Source organism: Meriones unguiculatus, chromosome 10 (genome assembly GCF_030254825.1).
Source record: "Meriones unguiculatus strain TT.TT164.6M chromosome 10, Bangor_MerUng_6.1, whole genome shotgun sequence".
Lineage (NCBI taxonomy): Eukaryota > Metazoa > Chordata > Mammalia > Rodentia > Muridae > Meriones > Meriones unguiculatus.
Genome location: NC_083358.1, coordinates 36463804 through 36480993, shown reverse-complemented (window position 1 = coordinate 36480993; position 17190 = coordinate 36463804). Strand labels below are relative to the sequence as shown.

Here is a 17190-nt window from a genome sequence, read left to right as displayed (position 1 = left end):
TATCCTAATTTCCTTTCTGTAATACTTTATTATTATTATTTCTCCATTGTTCTTTGCCCTCCTTTCTCTTTTTCTTGTTTTGAGAGAAGATAGGGTTCCAGAATGTTCTCTGTCTTGTATTGCTGTCTTCCTGGATATGTAGATAAAAAGTGTGGTATTGCTGTCTCCCTTTGCAGTTGGGATAAATGAAATAGAGCAATTGTGAGTGCCGAATGGATGTCTTGACAGTCTCGATGACAGTCCACAGCACTATGCCACATGCCTCTGGTCTTGTCGTGTTAGAGTCACAGTCATACAGCTCACTGAGGCATCTGACAGGCAGGAGTACTTATTTATTTCCTTACATTCAGACTCCATGAATTTGTTTTGCTTTTGTATACTTCCTGTAGAATCTTGCAGGACTGCATTCTCCCCATGCTGTGTGTAAATGAGCCAGAATGGGCTCCGTTATGCTGTTATAACAAACAGCCCATTGCCTGAAGACCCGAGTTTGAATCTGTCAGTACCCGTGTGGACAGCCATGAGCCATGGTGTACATCTGATGTCCCATTGCTGGGGAGGTGGAGACAGGCCGATCTTTTGCCTAGCCAATCAGTGAGAGGCCTGTCAGTGAGTGATTAAGGAGGATACCGACCGTCAGCTCTGGCTCCTGCACACATGTGTACACCAGTGCATAGGTACCTGTCTGTATAGATACATACCCCACAGGAATGAGCATGTGACCTCCCCATGCAGGAAGTCCTGAAGCACAGTGGTCTGAGGACAGGCTAGTGAGCTGATATCCCTTAGGCTTTTCCTTGAGAACTCAGCCTAAAACTAAGAGAGAACAAGTCAGATTAAACTTTACAGGGGCAAGTATAAATCCTGTGCGAAGGAGCCAGAGTGGTGTCAGGAAAGCCTGCACTGGCCTGAGCAGTGTCATTGTGTTTCTGGTTAGTGGGTGGGATATGTCTGATTACCTGCTTCCCATGACACTGTACAGTTGCCTTCGTAGAATCAAATTGTCATGGCCTGTGTGCTCATAGAACTTACTTCCAGAGAGGTGAGTTTTCTTTAGGTGAGTGTGTTGAGCCAGAAGCCAGTTTGCCAGTAATTGGAAGGGGTTCAGTCAGACAGTTAAGATTACCCCCGCCGGAGCCCGACAGACACTGCAGCCCAGAGGCTTAACCCCTGGGCTGACATTTCCCACTGTGACTTGGGACAAGTTTTCCCAGTGCCTGGGTGCTCCGGTGTTCTGCCTGTAAACTGGAACTGATGGTGTGTGTCAGGCTGTGAGAAATTAGCTAGTCTGAGTGAATCGGAGCCCCTGGCACGGAGTAAGCACCTGACAGCAGACAATAGTCAGTTTGCGAATAAAGCCATGTTTTCTGCAAAGCCAAAGCTGCGAGGGAGGTTGAAGAAGTGGGCACTGGCAGTCCGGGAGAGCGAAGGCCAGTTGCTCTCGTTGTTGTTTGGTTGAAGCTTGTTACTAGTTCGAGCTTCACCCTGACAGTGCTCGCTGGAGACTCTCCCGTTGTTTGTTCTGTGTAAGGTTTTTCCTGCTGGGAAAAGGTACGAGGCAGTTAAGTTTCTCCCTGCACCCCCAGAAAGAAAACACACTTTTGGAAATAATAAGATGATAGCCATCCAAAACCATTTCCCTGCTTTGTTTTGTTTCAGTGGCAGCTGAAATATCCCAAACTGGTTCTCCGAGAGGCTGGCAGTATATCCGAGGAGCTGCATAAAGAGGTCCCTGAGGCCTTTCTCACACTGCATAAGCACGGCTGCTTGTTTCGGGATGTGGTTAGGATCCAAGGCAAAGATGTGCTCACCCCAGTGTCTCGCATCCTCATCGGGGACCCAGGCTGCACTTACAAGTACCTGAACACTCGACTCTTCACAGTGCCCTGGCCAGTGAAGGGCTGCACCATCAATTACACAGAGGCTGAGATTGCTGCTGCATGTCAGACCTTCCTCAAGCTCAATGACTACCTGCAGGCTGAGACCATCCAGGCCTTGGAAGAACTGGCTGTCAAAGAGAAGGCTAATGAAGATGCTGTGCCATTGTGCATGGCAGAGTTCCCCAGGGTTGGCATGGGGTCCTCCTGTGACGAAGAAGTGGACATTAAGAGCAGAGCAGCCTACAACGTGACTTTGCTAAACTTCATGGATCCTCAGAAAATGCCGTACCTCAAAGAGGAGCCTTATTTCGGCATGGGGAAAATGGCGGTGAGCTGGCATCATGACGAGAACCTGGTGGATAGGTCAGCTGTGGCGGTGTACAGCTACAGCTGTGAAGGTACAGTCTGCCCTTGGGGAAGGCAAGCCTGAAGGCAGTGTGACCAGAGTCATTGGGCTCTGAGGATATATACACATACAAATGTACATAGATGTCTGCATGTTGGGTGGCCTGTCCTTCTCTGACCTGTGCCTCTGCAGAGCATTCTTGTCCCCACGTAAATGTTCCCTGGCTCAGTCTTCTGCCGTGCACAGAGTTATCTCTGCACTTAAGTGCTACTGTCATTTCATGTTCCTGTTACCCCAGGAGAGCAGCGCTTGCATTCATATAGCCAGTTGCTGCTCTCTAGAGCTTGGAGTAGACCGTTCAGTCACCACAGTTAGCTTGCTGAGAAGGAGCCAGGAAAACAGCAATCTGTCAAGTCTGCCCCGTTCTCACAGGTGTGCATTCTCCCCTTGCCAAAACGCTTTATTGTGCCTGACATCACCATCTTGATGGTCGGGATCTGTCAGGTATGGGCTTGTTCTTGGCTTCCCATCATTCTTATAAGACCCTCCTTGGCAGAAGCAGCTAAATGGCCTGTGTAGGCAGACATTCCAGTTTCCTTGCCTTTTCTAAGGTTCCGACGTCTTATTGCAGAGAGCTATGCATTGCCAACTTGGTTGGCCTATCCATCTTTTCCTGCTCTTCTGTTTGTGTATGTCTAGGGTCCCCAAGAGTTTGTAACTGGATTATAAAGAGGTACTTGTGTGTGGAGCACAGCAACAGCACTGACTTTTTATCACCCAATTATTAGACAAAGGAATGAAATATTAGAGCTTCCTTTGTAAAATGAGAGTACTAAGTCCTTGGAGAGAATGAAGAAGAACTTTTAAGGTCACTGCTCTTTTGACAGTTCTAGTTGCTTTATTAGATATCTGTTGTTGTTACTTGTTTTATTTGTTTGCTTGCTTAAATGACTATTTTGGGGAAATGATTTAAGAGCAGAAAAAAATCTATCTCATGGCTCTTAAATTTCTTAATTTTTCCAGTCTCAAAAATTTCTTTAGGATAATTAATGTATTTTCTAAATTTACTTTGGGCTTTTAGTCCAAAACAAGGAACAAGTTGAATGGTTGGAAGTTTCACCAGTTCCCCTGACATCTTGAATAGTGATGGCACCCTGAAAATCCCCTGAGGTGAATAGTGATGACAACCTGAAAATCCCCCGAGGTGCTTCCATGCTGTTGAGAGGGAAGAGCCCCCGTCCTCTGACCTCAGATGTAGCTGCTGGAACAGTGTGGTTGCTTAGCTCTCTCTGAGGTGGCAGCTCTCAGAACCTGCTGCATGTGATGGCACAAGCAGCCACAGAGGTGCCCTTGTGCTCCATGCTGCTGCCCAGATCCCAGGACATTGTTAATCACTCTGATGTACTTCCCTTTCATGGGTGATCAAGAAAAGAATAAAATTTCAACAACTAGTATCTATGATTGGAAGTGGTTCAGAATGGCAAATAGTAAAAGTGCAAATTGCATATACATAGAATTGTTGGGCTTGTGGAATGGCTCAGGAGGCAAAGTCACCTGTTGCTAAGCCTGACTACGAGAGTTTGGTCCCTGGGATCCACGTGGTGAAAGGGAGAACTGACTCCTGCAAAATGCATTCTGACCTCCATATATAGGCCGAGGTGCACACACATACACACACACTCAGAGAGAGAGAGAGAGAGAGAGAGAGAGAAAATAATAAACTCATAATAAAACACTTTTAAAGAAATGTTTTTACATGCAATTACTAGCTTGGAAGAGAGGCTTGCAGAATTCCAGTCTGTAAGAGCAGAGCTGTGCGATTCCTTTGTTCTCTTAATCTCCAAGACGCGCAGACTCTATCAAATAATAGTGACAGCTCTTGGGGGTACTTCCCTGAGCACCTGCTGTGGCCAGACTCTCTAAATGCTTCACATGTGTAGCCAGTCTCCCCTTATTCACAATACCCAGAGAATAATGGAGACACGATGCCGTGTGAAAGGCTGTTTTGATCAGTGACCACGTATATGATGTTAGCTCTATAGACCTGTAATGGATCTGAAACGTTTCTATTATCTCGTGACTTGAAGTAGCACAGCACAGCGAGTTGCTAACTAATGCATGTGAACAAGCCTGTGATGCTGCAGCCATGCAGGGAGAACATATCCAATCATGTTTGGGTTCTTGGGTAATGACCATAGATGACTGCAAGGTTCACGTTTTACTAGGTTATCTCTTTTTAAATTGTTGTTTTAGTGTGTATTTCTGTTATATACTAAGAAGAAGGTTACTGCAAAATTCTCTGTTGAGGTAAATGTGCAGTAACTTCATTCACCTCGTATTTACAGTTTCTTGAGTGCATCAAGAGGCCATATGAAGAGATTGGCTTGCATCATCTAGGCTTGGCTGATTTCACTCAGTGTTGTTAGTACAGGGATAAAATTCCCAATGTCTTAATTCTCAGAGTACATCTGCATGGTTAAGAGATGACTAACTGTCCTTGTACTGTTCTTCTTTATTGGTTGAGGAAACTGAGGTACCTGTTGGCTGTCATGGAGCTACTTGAGCCAGGGTTAGGTTTCAAACCTGAGACCTCTGGCCTTACAGGATTGATTCCTAAGCTGTGCGTCTTACGGGCCTGCATTTATTTCCTATCTGAGCAGTGAATGTGGTTTTTGAAAATGTTAAAATGTCCAGTTTCTAGAGAGGTTAAGGGAATATTCTGCCAGCCTTCCTTTCCTTTCTTCTTTCCTCTGTGCCTCTTCTTGATGCTTGTACTTTCCTGCACACACACCTGGGGGACTAGAATGGGTCAGATGAGTATATTCTGTGAAATGGAGCCCTCCTTTACCTTCTCTGTGTCTGTGTGTTTTAGAGTCAGGTGTATGCAAACCAAATACCTAAAAAGTCATGGTTCTTGTATTTCTTCCAAGTGATGAATGATGTATGTAGTTTTCTGACCTCTATATCTTCGCCAGAACTGTGGAAAGGGTGGACTTCAAGAGAGCCTTTGGGTTCAAGTCCTGTTTAGGGTTCAGTAGAGCTAAAGTGGTTACAGCACATGGAAACATCGAAGACTGGACTGTTTCCCATGCTCTTCAAAGTATTCATTGCTAAAGATGTTAGGTGCTTTGGACAGTATGAAAACCCACAGACAGGTCACATCTCTCCCTGTCTCCAAAGACTGGCTAAGGTCAGCTGTGCTCTTGAGAGCACAGCTCTTGTGGAGTGGTGCCACTTTGGATCTGGAAGAGACTCTCAGAATCATTTGTTTCTATCCTCCAAAAGGAGGCTGGGCAGCTCTATCAGGGCCACGGTACTTAGTGAGGGGTGCCAGCCACAGTGTGGCTTACCCAGGAAATGCTTCTCCAGGTGCACTGGGAGTTCAGATCAGAAGTAATTATTTCTTGCTGAACTTAGGTGAGCTGCAGCTTAAGTTCTTTGTGGCCTGGCTCTCACTACCTTTCCCAGGGAATCTTGTGTAGATTTATAATGAACTGATCATTACTCTTTGGTCTATTTTCATGAGTAGAAGCCATTGAGAAGTAATTTGTATAGGATACGTGTAATTATATTCTAAATTCATTGGGCTTCACATGCATTTCTAGCTAATAGATATCTCTAAAAGGAAGATTGAAATGGTACAATTTTTAATCAGGAATGGCTTCAGGGAACCATATGTAAATAGGCAGAGTATTTGATTTTCATATATTCCAGGCTTGGTGGCAATTGCTTGTTACTCCTAGTTATAAAAAAATGAATTTTAGCAGGGAATGCATTAAAACTTATAGGTAATATTGTCCAACACCTTGTTCTTTGATTGGAACTCCTTCAAAGGTACCTCTCAGACTGTAACTATTGGTTACCATTTTGTACGGGAGCATACACAGGTGTGCATGTGTGTGGTGTGTGCTTGTGAGGGTATGCAGTATTGCTTGTGCATATGGAGAGTAGAAGAGGTTACTGGGCATTCTTCTACCCTCTCCCTCTTATTGCCTTGAGACAAGTTCTGTCAGTGAGCTGGAGGCTCATTGCCTCCAATGCTGGGCTTACATGGTTGCTTGCACACTAGGCTTTGAACTCAGGTCCTAATGATTCTAGAGCAAGCATTATTTCCCCCTCAACCATCTTCCCATCCCTTTATTACCAATTTTTTTTTTTTCCTGGGAGGAGCAACTTCCTGTCTTATTGTCTTTATAGGAAAGTGAACTGTAAACTTTTAACTAGTGCTCAGTGTTACGGATTCTCTTCTTTAGTTTCTGGATCTCTCCTGAAGGACCAAGTTGGTGAATCCATGCATTCTCCTGCAATGTGTGATAGCCTATAAAGTAAAGGTTCTGCAATAACTTCCTCACGACTTCCCAGCTCCTTTTGGGGCTCTGCTTTGGGAAAGGGTGCATCATTTTGAGGGTGGAATTTGTCCAGCTGATTCTTGAATCTTTCTGTGAAGTGAGTAGCTCCATAGTCCTTCATTTACCATTAACATGCTGAAGAACTAGTTTGTAATTGCAGGTAGAGGTTGTGAGCTCTGGTAAACTTTTAAAATGTTGTTTATTTGTTGATCGTGCCTCCTAGTCTCTATAAGTTTTCAGAACTGATTTGACGTATGTTTGCTTGTTTGTATTTTGACATGTGTTCATTCATTTGGTTCTGTAAATGCTGGTACTCCTCCTACTTTTACTGTCTAGGAAAATTGTCATGTGGTAGAACACACTTCCTGTTTTCTGAGCAGTTGTCTAGTAGTTGTATAAGAAAGCTAGCTAAGCGTAAATCAGAAAGTGAGCCAGGCGTCCAGCAGCACTTCTCCACAACATCTCCTTTTGTTCCTACTTGAGTTCCTGCCCTCACTTCCTCAGTGGTGGACTTTGACCTGGAAGTGTAAGTGGAAATAAATCCTTTTCTCCCTGAGTTGCTCCTTCTCATGGTATGTGTCACAACAACCAAAAGCAAACTGGAACACTCACATTTTGCTTATTCATTCCCTTACTGATAATTATTTAGGTTGTTTCCATCTTTGTTTTGTGAATTCTAGTGGGACATTCTTGGCCTCATAGTGGTTGAATAAGACATGGAGATTTACTATTATTTATAAAAGTATAGGCACTATAGCTGGGCAGAATCAGCTATTCTTACCTGACAAACCCTGGCCTACATCCCACCTCGTGGCCTATTACCTCTCTCTCAATCTGTCCTGGCATCTGTTCCTCTTCACGTCATACCGGCAAATCCCTGAGTGTGATTCTTTTCCCAGAGACTCTCTCAGCCCAGATGTCCTGCCCTTTCTCTCCTGCCTAGTTTAAGAGCGCTTACAAAATACTGAGGCAGGTGTTGAGTCATGACAATAACAATAACAAAGTCTGGACAGTACTCAGCTAGCTTTTGGTACAGAATTAACAATCAAATAATACAGAGATAGCCTTTATACAGTGCACAAAAAATATTACCCCAACAGTGACTAATACTCTGAATTTTTTTATTCTTTACTAATTACACTTTATTCACTTTGTATTCTCCTTGTGGTTTCTCCCTCCCCCCATCCCAATCCCTCCCTTCCTCCACCCTCTGCATGCATGCCCCTCCCCAAGTCCACTGATAGGGGAGGTCTTCTTTTCTTTCCTTCTGATCCTAGTCAATTAGGTCTCATCAGGAGTGACTGCATTGTCTTCTTCTGTGGCCTGGTAATGCTGCTTCCCTCTCAGGGGGAGGTAATTAAAGAGCAGGCCAATCAGTTCATGTCAGAGACAGTCTTCCTATTACAATGGAACCCACTTGGATATTGAACTGCCATGGGCATGGGCTCCATCTGTGCAGGAGTCTTAGGTTATCTCCATGCATGGTCCTTGGTTGGAGTATCAGTCTCAGAAAAGACCCCTGTGCTCAGATTTTTTTCATTCTGTTGCACTTCCTGTGGAGTTCCTGTCCTCTCCAGATCTTACTGTTTCCCACTTCTTTCATAAGAGTCCCTGCACTCTGCCCAAAGGTTGCCCATAAGTCTGAACATCTGCATTGATAGTCTGCGGGGCAGAGCCTTTCAGAGGTCCTCTTTGTCAGGTTCCTGACTTGTTCCCTCTTTTCTCCTTCTTCTGATGTCCAGCCTCTTTGCTTTTCTGGATAGGGATTGAGCATTTTCTCAAGAGTCCTTCCTCTTCATTAGTTTCTTTAGGTGTACAGATTTTAGTAGGTTTATTCTATATTGTATGTCAATATGAGAGAGTATATACCGTGTGCATCTTTCTGCTTCTGGGATAGCTCACTCAGGACGATCTTTTCCAGATCCCACCATTTACCTGCAAATTTCATGATTTCCTTGTTTTTATTGCTGAGTAATATTCCATTGTGTAGATGTACCACAATTTCTGTATCCATTCCTATACCGAGGGGGCATCTGGGCTGTTTCCAGCTTCTGGCTATTACAAATAAGGCTGCTACAAACATGGTTGAGCAAATGTCCTTATTGTGAACTTGAGAATCTTTTGGGTATATGCCTAGGAGTGGTATGGCTGGATCTTGAGGAAGCGCTATTCCTAGTTGTCTGAGGAAGCCTCAGATTGATTTCTAGAGTGGTTGTACAAGTTTACATTCCCACCAGCAGTAGAGGAGGGTTCCCCTTTCTCTACAACCTCTCCAGCATGTGTTGTCACTTGAGTTTTTCATCTTGGCCATTCTGATGGGTGTAAGGTGAAATCTTAGGTTTGTTTTGATTTGTATTTCTCTTATGGCTAAGGATGTTGAACATTTCTTTAAGTGTTTCTCTGCCATTCGATATTCCTCTATTGAGAATTCTCTGTTTAGCTCTGTACTCCATTTTTTAATTGGATTACTTGATTTGTTGCTGTTTAACTTCTTGAGGTCTTTATATATACTGGATATTAGTCCTCTGTCAGATATAGGGTTGTTGAAGATCCTTTCTCAATCTGTAGACATTTGTTTTGTTCTGACGACAGTGTCCTTTGCTTTACAGAAGCTTTTCAGTTTCATGAGGTCCCATTTATTGTTGTTGCTCTTAGAGCCTGTGCTGTTGGTGTTCTGTTCAGGAAGTTGTCTCCTGTGCCAATGAGTTCTAGGGTCTTCCCCACTTTTTCTTCTAAGTGGTTTAGTATATCTGGTTTTATATTGAGGTCTTTGATCTACTTGGACTTTAGTTTTGTGCAGTGTGCTAAGTATGGATCTATTTGCATTTTTCTACATGTAGACATCCAGTTAGACCAGCACCATTTGTTGAAGATGCTGTCTTTTTTCCATTGAATGTATTTGGCATCTTTGTCAAAAATCAGGTGTTCATAAGTGTGTGGATTTATGTTAGGGTCTTCTATTCGATTCCATTTATCCACAGTCTGTTTCTATGCCAGTACCATGCAGTTTTTAGTATTATTGCTTTATAGTACAGCTTGAGATCAGTGATGGAGATACCTCCTGAAGATCTTTTACTGTACAGAATTGTTTTAGCAATTCTTGGTTTCCTGTTGTTCCATATGAAGGTGAGAATTTTTCTTTCAAGGTCTGTAAAGAATTGTGTTGGTTATTTGATGGGAATTATATTGAATCTATAGATTGCTTTTGGTAAGATGGCCATTTTTACTATATTAATCCTGCCAAGCCATGACCATGGGAGATCTTTCCATCTTCTGATATCTTCTTCTAATTCTTTCTTCAGAGACTTGAAAGTTTTTTTCATACAAGTCTTTGACTTGCTTGGTTAGGTTCACACCAAGGTACTTGATATCCTTTGTGGCTATTTGTGAAGGGTGTTGTTTCCCTAATTTCTTTCTCGGCCCTTTTGTCTTAATAGAAGCTGTCATCAAAAGTCTCCCATGTAAAAGAAAGCCCAGGGCCAGATGGTTTCAGTGTAGAATTCTACCAGACCTTCAAAGAAGAGCTAACACCAAAACTCTTCAAACTATTCCACAAAATAGAAACAGAAGGAACACTACCAATCTCATTCTATGAAGCCACAGTCACCTTGGTACCTAAACCTCACAAAGACCCAATAAAGAAAGAGAATTGGAGGCCAATCTCCCTCATGAACATCGATGCAAAAATACTCAACAAAATACTTGCAAACCGTATACAAGAACACATCAAAGATATCATCTACTACGACCAACTGGGCTTTATCCTAGGCATGCAGGGGTGGTTCAATATACGAAAATCCATCAGTGTGATCCACCACATAAACAAACTGAAGGAGAAAAACCACATGATCATCTCCTTAGATGGTGAAAAGGCATTTGACAAAATCCAACATCCATTCATGTTTAAAGTCTTTGAGAGATCAGGGATACAAGGCACATGCCTGAACATAGTAAAGACAATATACAGCAAGCCTATAGCCAATATCAAACTCAATGGAGAGCAACTTAAATCAATCCCACTGAAATCAGGGACAAGGCAAGGCTGCCCACTCTCTCCATATCTCTTCAACATTGTTCTTGACGTCCTTGCTAGAGCAATAAGACAATTGAAGGAGATGAAGGGGATACAGATTAGAAAGGAAGAAGTCAAAGTATCACTATTTGCAGATGATATGATAGAATATGTGAGTGACCCCAAAAATTCTACCAGAGAACTCCTTCAGCTGATTAACATCTTCAGCAATATGGCTGTATACAAAATTTACTCTGAATTTTTTTAAGTTTGTGCTTCCGTGTCTGTTGCATACACAGAAGTGAAAGTACTAGATCAAATGATCATTCTGTTTGTGTTTTAGGACCTCCAGTCTGTTTTCTGCAACTGCTCTGTCTTACATTTCTACCAGTCACTTTGCCATCCAGACTTTGTATTGATTGACAGTAGCTATTCTAGTGCGTGTGAAATGGTACTAGTTTTATGCACACTTCCCTGGTGAGCAGGTGATGTTGAGCATTGTTTCTATGCTCTTGTCCATTTATGTATCATTAGGGAAGTGTCTATACCGTCTTCTGCTCATTTTTATTTAGAATTTTATCAGATTGGATTAGTTTTCTAATAGCCGTTAAGGCTATACTTTTGCTCACAGTTACTGAGGGTGTAGCTGTCATGGAAAAAATGGTGTGGCTGCAAGAGCCTGCGCCAACAAGGAAGCAGAGCCAGGACAGGAAGTGAAGTCCCACTGTAAACATTAAGGCCCACCCCCAAAGTGACCTACTTCCCCCAAGGAGGCTCCACCTCCTAACAGTTCCACAACCTCCTAAAACAGCACCACCAGTTGGGGGCCCAGTCTTTAGACACAGGAGCTTTAGGGACCATTTTACGTTTAAACTACATCAGAGTTCTTTTTGTCTTCCAGGTATTAATCTCTTATCAAGTATGGGATTTTTAATTATTCACTCCAAAGTTGGATCTATTTTTTTTTCCTTTGTGGTTTTCTTTTTCTTTTCTTTCTTTCTTTTTTTTTTTTTTTTTGAAATGGATAGATTTCACTGACTGTGATACTAATTAGACATTTTAATCCTGTACTATTGATTGACACAATTTATACTAATTAGTTGCGGGACCTTAGGCAAGTTACCTTACCTCCATTCTCTGTGCCTCCATTTCTTTTTCTTTCTTTTTTTTTCATTTATACAATGTTGCTAAGAAGAGCCCTCCCAGGACTGCAAGAGCATAGCCCCTGAGAAATATTTTCAGCTTTTACTAAATTATTTCAAGTCATACAACTTTAAAATCTCAAGTATTTCTTTCAGGCATGTTTGGGATACCTGAACCTATTCTATTTTCATATTATTGCTTGTTTTCCTGATTTGGAAGCTGAGGATTTTCTTTATTCTCTCTTCTACCCCTCTGCCCACACGTACACTTTCCTCAGTTTCCCCTGCTCCTTTTTGAGATGTGCTATTTTTTGGTTAAATTGATACTCAACCTTCACAGTAATCATCTCAATGAAAATGTTTTTCAGCACATCTGATAATCTGTGCTCAATTTACCTTTTTCAACTTCTCAGCATTTCCTGTGATAGTGTGAACCGTGCCTTTTTTGTTTGCACAGTTTCCTGTGTACCTAAGACCAGTTACACCCCACACTTACTCTCCTGTCTAAATCTCTTTTCAACAAGGTCAGAGTCATCAGCTCTTCTGCCAAGGCCATATTTTTGGAGGGACGTCTTTTGAGAACTGTCAGCTCTGCTCTGGTTGGGATTGGATACCTTCTGTACCTGAAGTAGCCGTCCCTGTAACCTCTGCAGCACAGTGCAGCGATTTTTTTGTCTCTGGATTCTTCAGACTCCTCTCATCCTCACTCACATACTCTTACTTGTTTTCTAGCCTTGGTGTAACATGTTCTCAAAATACGATGGCGAACAAGTTCTTAGGATGTAATTGCACTTTTAAATATTACATTTATTTTTTTCATGTGTGTGTGTCTGTGTACCTGTCTCTGTCTGTATGTGTGTGTGTGTCTCTGTGGGTATATCTGTATATATGTCTCTGTGTGTGTGTGTGTGTGTGTGTGTGTGCATGTAGCATGGTGTGTGTGTGGAGGTCAGAACATCTTGTAGCATCAGTTCTCTCCTGACACTGTATGGACCCTGAGGTGGGTCTCAGGTTGTCAGGTGTCATGACAAGTACCCCGACTGAACCTCTCCCTGACCCAGGATGTAAACTTTTTATTTTGAAGGTCTTAAATTATTTTTATTCTATTTTGAATTGTGTGTTTACTTTGGGTGTAGAAATTATGGTAGGAAACATTTTTTTTCTTAGTATTTTTAGGATACAGCACAAATATCTTTTATTTTCTATTTATACTGATAGTTCTGACTTTTTTCATCATTTATCTCACCCTTTTGCTGGTTCCACAGTGATTTTTTTAAAATCTTTCATATTTGTATTTTATAGACCTTTCCACTTAGAAGCATGAGTCTTTTAATTTTCAACATTTTAAAAAATTATCTTTGTTGATTATTTATTTATTCCTCTTTTTTAGAATTCATATGAAGCTTGTTGAGGCTTATCTTCTGTTTACTTATTTTCAGTAGTTCTGAATAATTTTTGTCTTCTTTGAGACTTTCTTAACTTTCAACTTACCAAGTTACAAAAAAGATGGACATAAATGTCATAAATGCACTCATCCAGCACCCCCATCAAGAATTAACCCAGCACTCAGGAGGCAGAGGCAGGCAGATTTTGGTGAGTTTGAGGCCAGCCGGGGCTACAGAGTGAGTCAGGACAGCCAAGTCTACCCAGAGAAACCATGTCTCAAAAAACCAAATCAAATCAAATAAAATCAAAACAAAACACATGCATCCCAGTAATGGTCCTTTTTCTAGTAAGTGCTTCCTACCTTGTGAAAGTGTAGATGTGATTTTCTGCATGTTTGAAAATTAAGTTGACAAGCTCCTTAAAGGCATAATCTTTTATCTACAGCCCTTGATCTTTCATTGATAGTAGTTTGCTCATCTGTGGCCTAAACTGCCTAATGTAAAGGGTAGAACCAAGACCAGGAGTTCCATTATCAGTTCTTCTTCTGTTCCTGGCTTTTCTGAGCTCATGTCTTCTAAGCAAGTGCCCCAGCCTTTGTAAACACCCTTTCATAAGGGTGAGAGTGTCTGTGACCCTACATGAGCCTTTGTCTAAGTATTGGATGGACAGGTAATGGCACTGTTTTGTCCAGCCAGCCTGGTCTTCTGTGTTCCTTACAGCATAAGTGTTCCTGGAAGTGTCCCCAGCCTTCTGTGTGCCTGCTGAGGTTGTCCAGGACACTGCGGCCTCTACTCTAAACAAGCTTGGGTTTGGAGACTGTTTTGTGGGAGCTCCTCTTCTTCCTGTTCCTGTTTCCTCTTATTCATGTGATATAATTTTGAAGCTTTAGCCAAGAAGCCCCTAACGCAGTTTTCTCTGCTTTTCCCATTTCATCTCCCCAAGTCCATAAAGTGTAATGTAATGACGTTTTCCTATGTTTGTGACTATTTTTATCTTAAATTTTTTCTCTCCACATGCTTTATCTGACAGAACTAGGCATCATGTTGGAGAGCTTCAGGTTTTTCTGTAAAGAGTTTCAGTATTTTGCTTGAAATCTCAGAAAACTTACAATTAATTTTACAATTTATTTTTGCCAAGGGAGTTCATTTGTCCTGAATTATTTGTTTTAAGTAGAGTAGACCTTTTTCTTATCTCTTGTGAGCTGGGATTGATTATTTTTTCTTTTTCCTCCTGTTCAAGCTTTCTACAATCTTTCATTTCTTGAGTCCATTCATTCTTTGCTCAGTGGCTGGGGAAGGAGTCAAGGAAGGCTGTTCTGAGTTGTAAAATTGTGGCTTGGAGGCGTGCCGTCAGTCAGCCAACCCTCCTCTCTGAGGATATGCTTCTTCTGTGATGTTACCTGAAGGCTCTGGCATGTATGCTACCCATTTGCCATTCCTTTGGCAAGATGTCTGGAAGATGTCTGGAAAACAAACACCAAGTCTGCACACAGAGGCTTGACTTCCCGTGGGGGTCATTCTAAAAACCAGATGTGACCAGTGAGGAAGTCTTCAGTGTCCTGTCACTGCTTCCGTGGAAGTTTCCTTGTGATGCTTCATATACCTTCTGTATCCTGGGCTTTGTCCACCGTTTTCAACTCATAGCAGTCCATATTGCTCCATGACTCTTTCAGCCCAGAACTGATTGTGTGCTTGTCCAACCATGGCATTATCCTTCTTCACTATTTTGGGCTGGTGGTGGTGAGAGAGTGTGGGGTTCTTCCCAGCTCTCACCTTTGTTTTTCTGTCACACTCCAGACCCTATAGCGTCACTGGTCAATCCTAGATATCATTAATCCCCCTTCACCAATTGAACACCCTTAGCCTTATGACCTGTGACATTGGGCAGCTGGTGCATCTCAGTGGTAGAATTTGTCTGTCATACAAGAGGCCTTTAACCCTCCTCCCTCCTTCTCTTTTTCTCTTTGGTTTTTTGAGACAGGATTTCTTTGTGTATAGCTTTGGCTGTCCTGGAATTCACTCTGGAGACCACCCTGGCCTTGAACTCACAGATATCCGTCTGCCTCTGCCTCCTAAGTGCTGAGATTAAAGGTTTACGCACCCACTGTCCGACCTTTTACATCTTTAACAGTGTAGTTCATGGGAGCTTGGCATATGCCAAACAAATGGAGACACTTAAAATCTTTCCAATTTTACAGAGGCTTACAGGCAAGTAGAATTCCATTGCCCCTGCCTATTTCAAATAGTGTGGGGCAAGAGTATTAAGTGACAATTGATGAAAATAATTACAAGTTGATTTCCCTGCAAAAGTGAGCAACGCTATACAGAAGCAATAAAAAAAAATTGTCACTCATACAACTTCTTTCTTCCCTACGCAGCCCAGGGGGAAAGAACCCTCCACCAAACATTACCTTAATGAGCTCTTTTCAGAGGTGCTCGATTTACATTATGGAGGGACAACCAGGAGCGCTGGTTGCTGTTCCGTCTCTGATTATGGGTCAGGGCCTTACTGGTGCCAGATCAAGAAGAGTACCAGTAGGAAAACCAGAGGGGAAGGTAGGCAATGGGCCTGTTGTGTTAGCCTGCAGATTACCACAACCCAGGATGTCCACATTCAGCAGCCCACGCAGCCCCTAAGTGCCACACACATGCACACTATTGGCTGTCTGTCATGTCTGTCCCCGCTAAGGCCACCCGGACAAAGCATCCTGCAATCCTGGTGTCAGCACGTGTTTTCTCTCATCATTATTCTTTTGCTAACAAGCTGGAGATCAACTGATCTAGCTTTAGTTACTTTATTAAGTTGGATGCTGTCATATGATGTCATCATGATTTTGTTCAGGCTTATCTTGGTCAGGATTTACCAATGCCAAATCACCAAAATCAGGAAGCCTTAGACGAGGTCGGCAGGTGTTTTCTGTAAATTCTGTTCTAGGTGTTGGTAGGTCCTGTGGTCTGGGTGTTTCTTGGTTATATTGCTGTGAAGTGTGAAGCAGCCATGAGTGTAGTAATGACTGACCATGGGTTTGTTCTAGTTAAACTAGTTAGGAAGTTGGTCATGAGCCTGATTTGTAGGCAGGCTCACTGTGTGTCCTAGGTTTAAATTGAGAGACCAAAAGATTAAAAATTAGGAGCTATTATTAATTAAGGCCTGAACTAGGTGGGTGGAGAAGTCCAGTAATCCCCTGAGGGGAAGGACCGCCTTACTGCATTCTTTCCCCACCCACTAGAGATACAGTTGCTAGGAAACTGGCCCATCTCCCTAGGGAGGGACACCAGGTCTTTATGGTCTGGGGACCTTCCTATAGCCAATCAATTAAAAATGTAGCATTTTGACCAATAGATGCTTGCCATGCAGGAATCGCCCTTGCCTTGGGCATGCTGGGAGGGACCAGAATCTTTAAATCACCCAACTAACCTGAGCACTCAGGTTAGTGGCGTGCTCAGCTCCCACTTCTTTGGCGGTGGGGGGTGTGGGCCCAAGCTGCAGCTTGTAACTTGTAATAAAAAGAACCTCATGTATTTACAGCAGATTCTGTTTATTCCTGGTCTTTTGGGGTTCGTGAACTGGGCAGAACAAAATCACAGCTGCGAGATTTTCTATTGGGTCCAGAAAGGTATCCCAAATAAGTGAGATGGAGTGGCTGCCAGGGGCTCTGGCTAGCAGAGAAGATATTCCTTTGGCAAGGGGGCTGGCTGTGTCTTACCTATCACCATGTGTAATCGGCTCAGAGATGCATGTTCTGACAATTTGACCATAGTTGATATCTGGATTATATAGTTTTTTTTTTAAGGTTTATTATTTATTTTATTCTGTGTGTATGGGTGTTGTGTCTACTTGTATATATATGCATGTCTGGTGCCCCTGGGTCTGGAGAGGGTGTCAAATCCCCTAGATAGTTGTGATAGGTCACAGATAGTTGTGAGCTGCCATGTGGGTGCTAGGAATCAAACCCCAGCCCCCTGGAAGAGCAGCTCATGACCGCTGGGCCATTTCTCCAGCTCCTAACAGAGTACTTTTATCAGTTGCTGACTAATTTAGATTCTTAAGACATGCAGTGAGGGTGAAGCTGAGT

The 17190-nt window shown here is 42.6% G+C and overlaps 1 protein-coding gene across 2 annotated transcripts in view; it reads left to right on the top strand.

The window, feature by feature from the left end:
* Positions 1–17190, top strand: part of Fto (FTO alpha-ketoglutarate dependent dioxygenase) — a 359978-nt gene that overhangs the window by 105747 nt on the left and 237041 nt on the right. For both annotated transcript variants that reach the window (XM_021631121.2, XM_060392230.1), the window contains exon 3: positions 1660–2278. In XM_021631121.2, coding sequence (XP_021486796.1) covers positions 1660–2278 — 619 coding nt within the window. The remainder of the gene's footprint in view (positions 1–1659; positions 2279–17190) is intronic.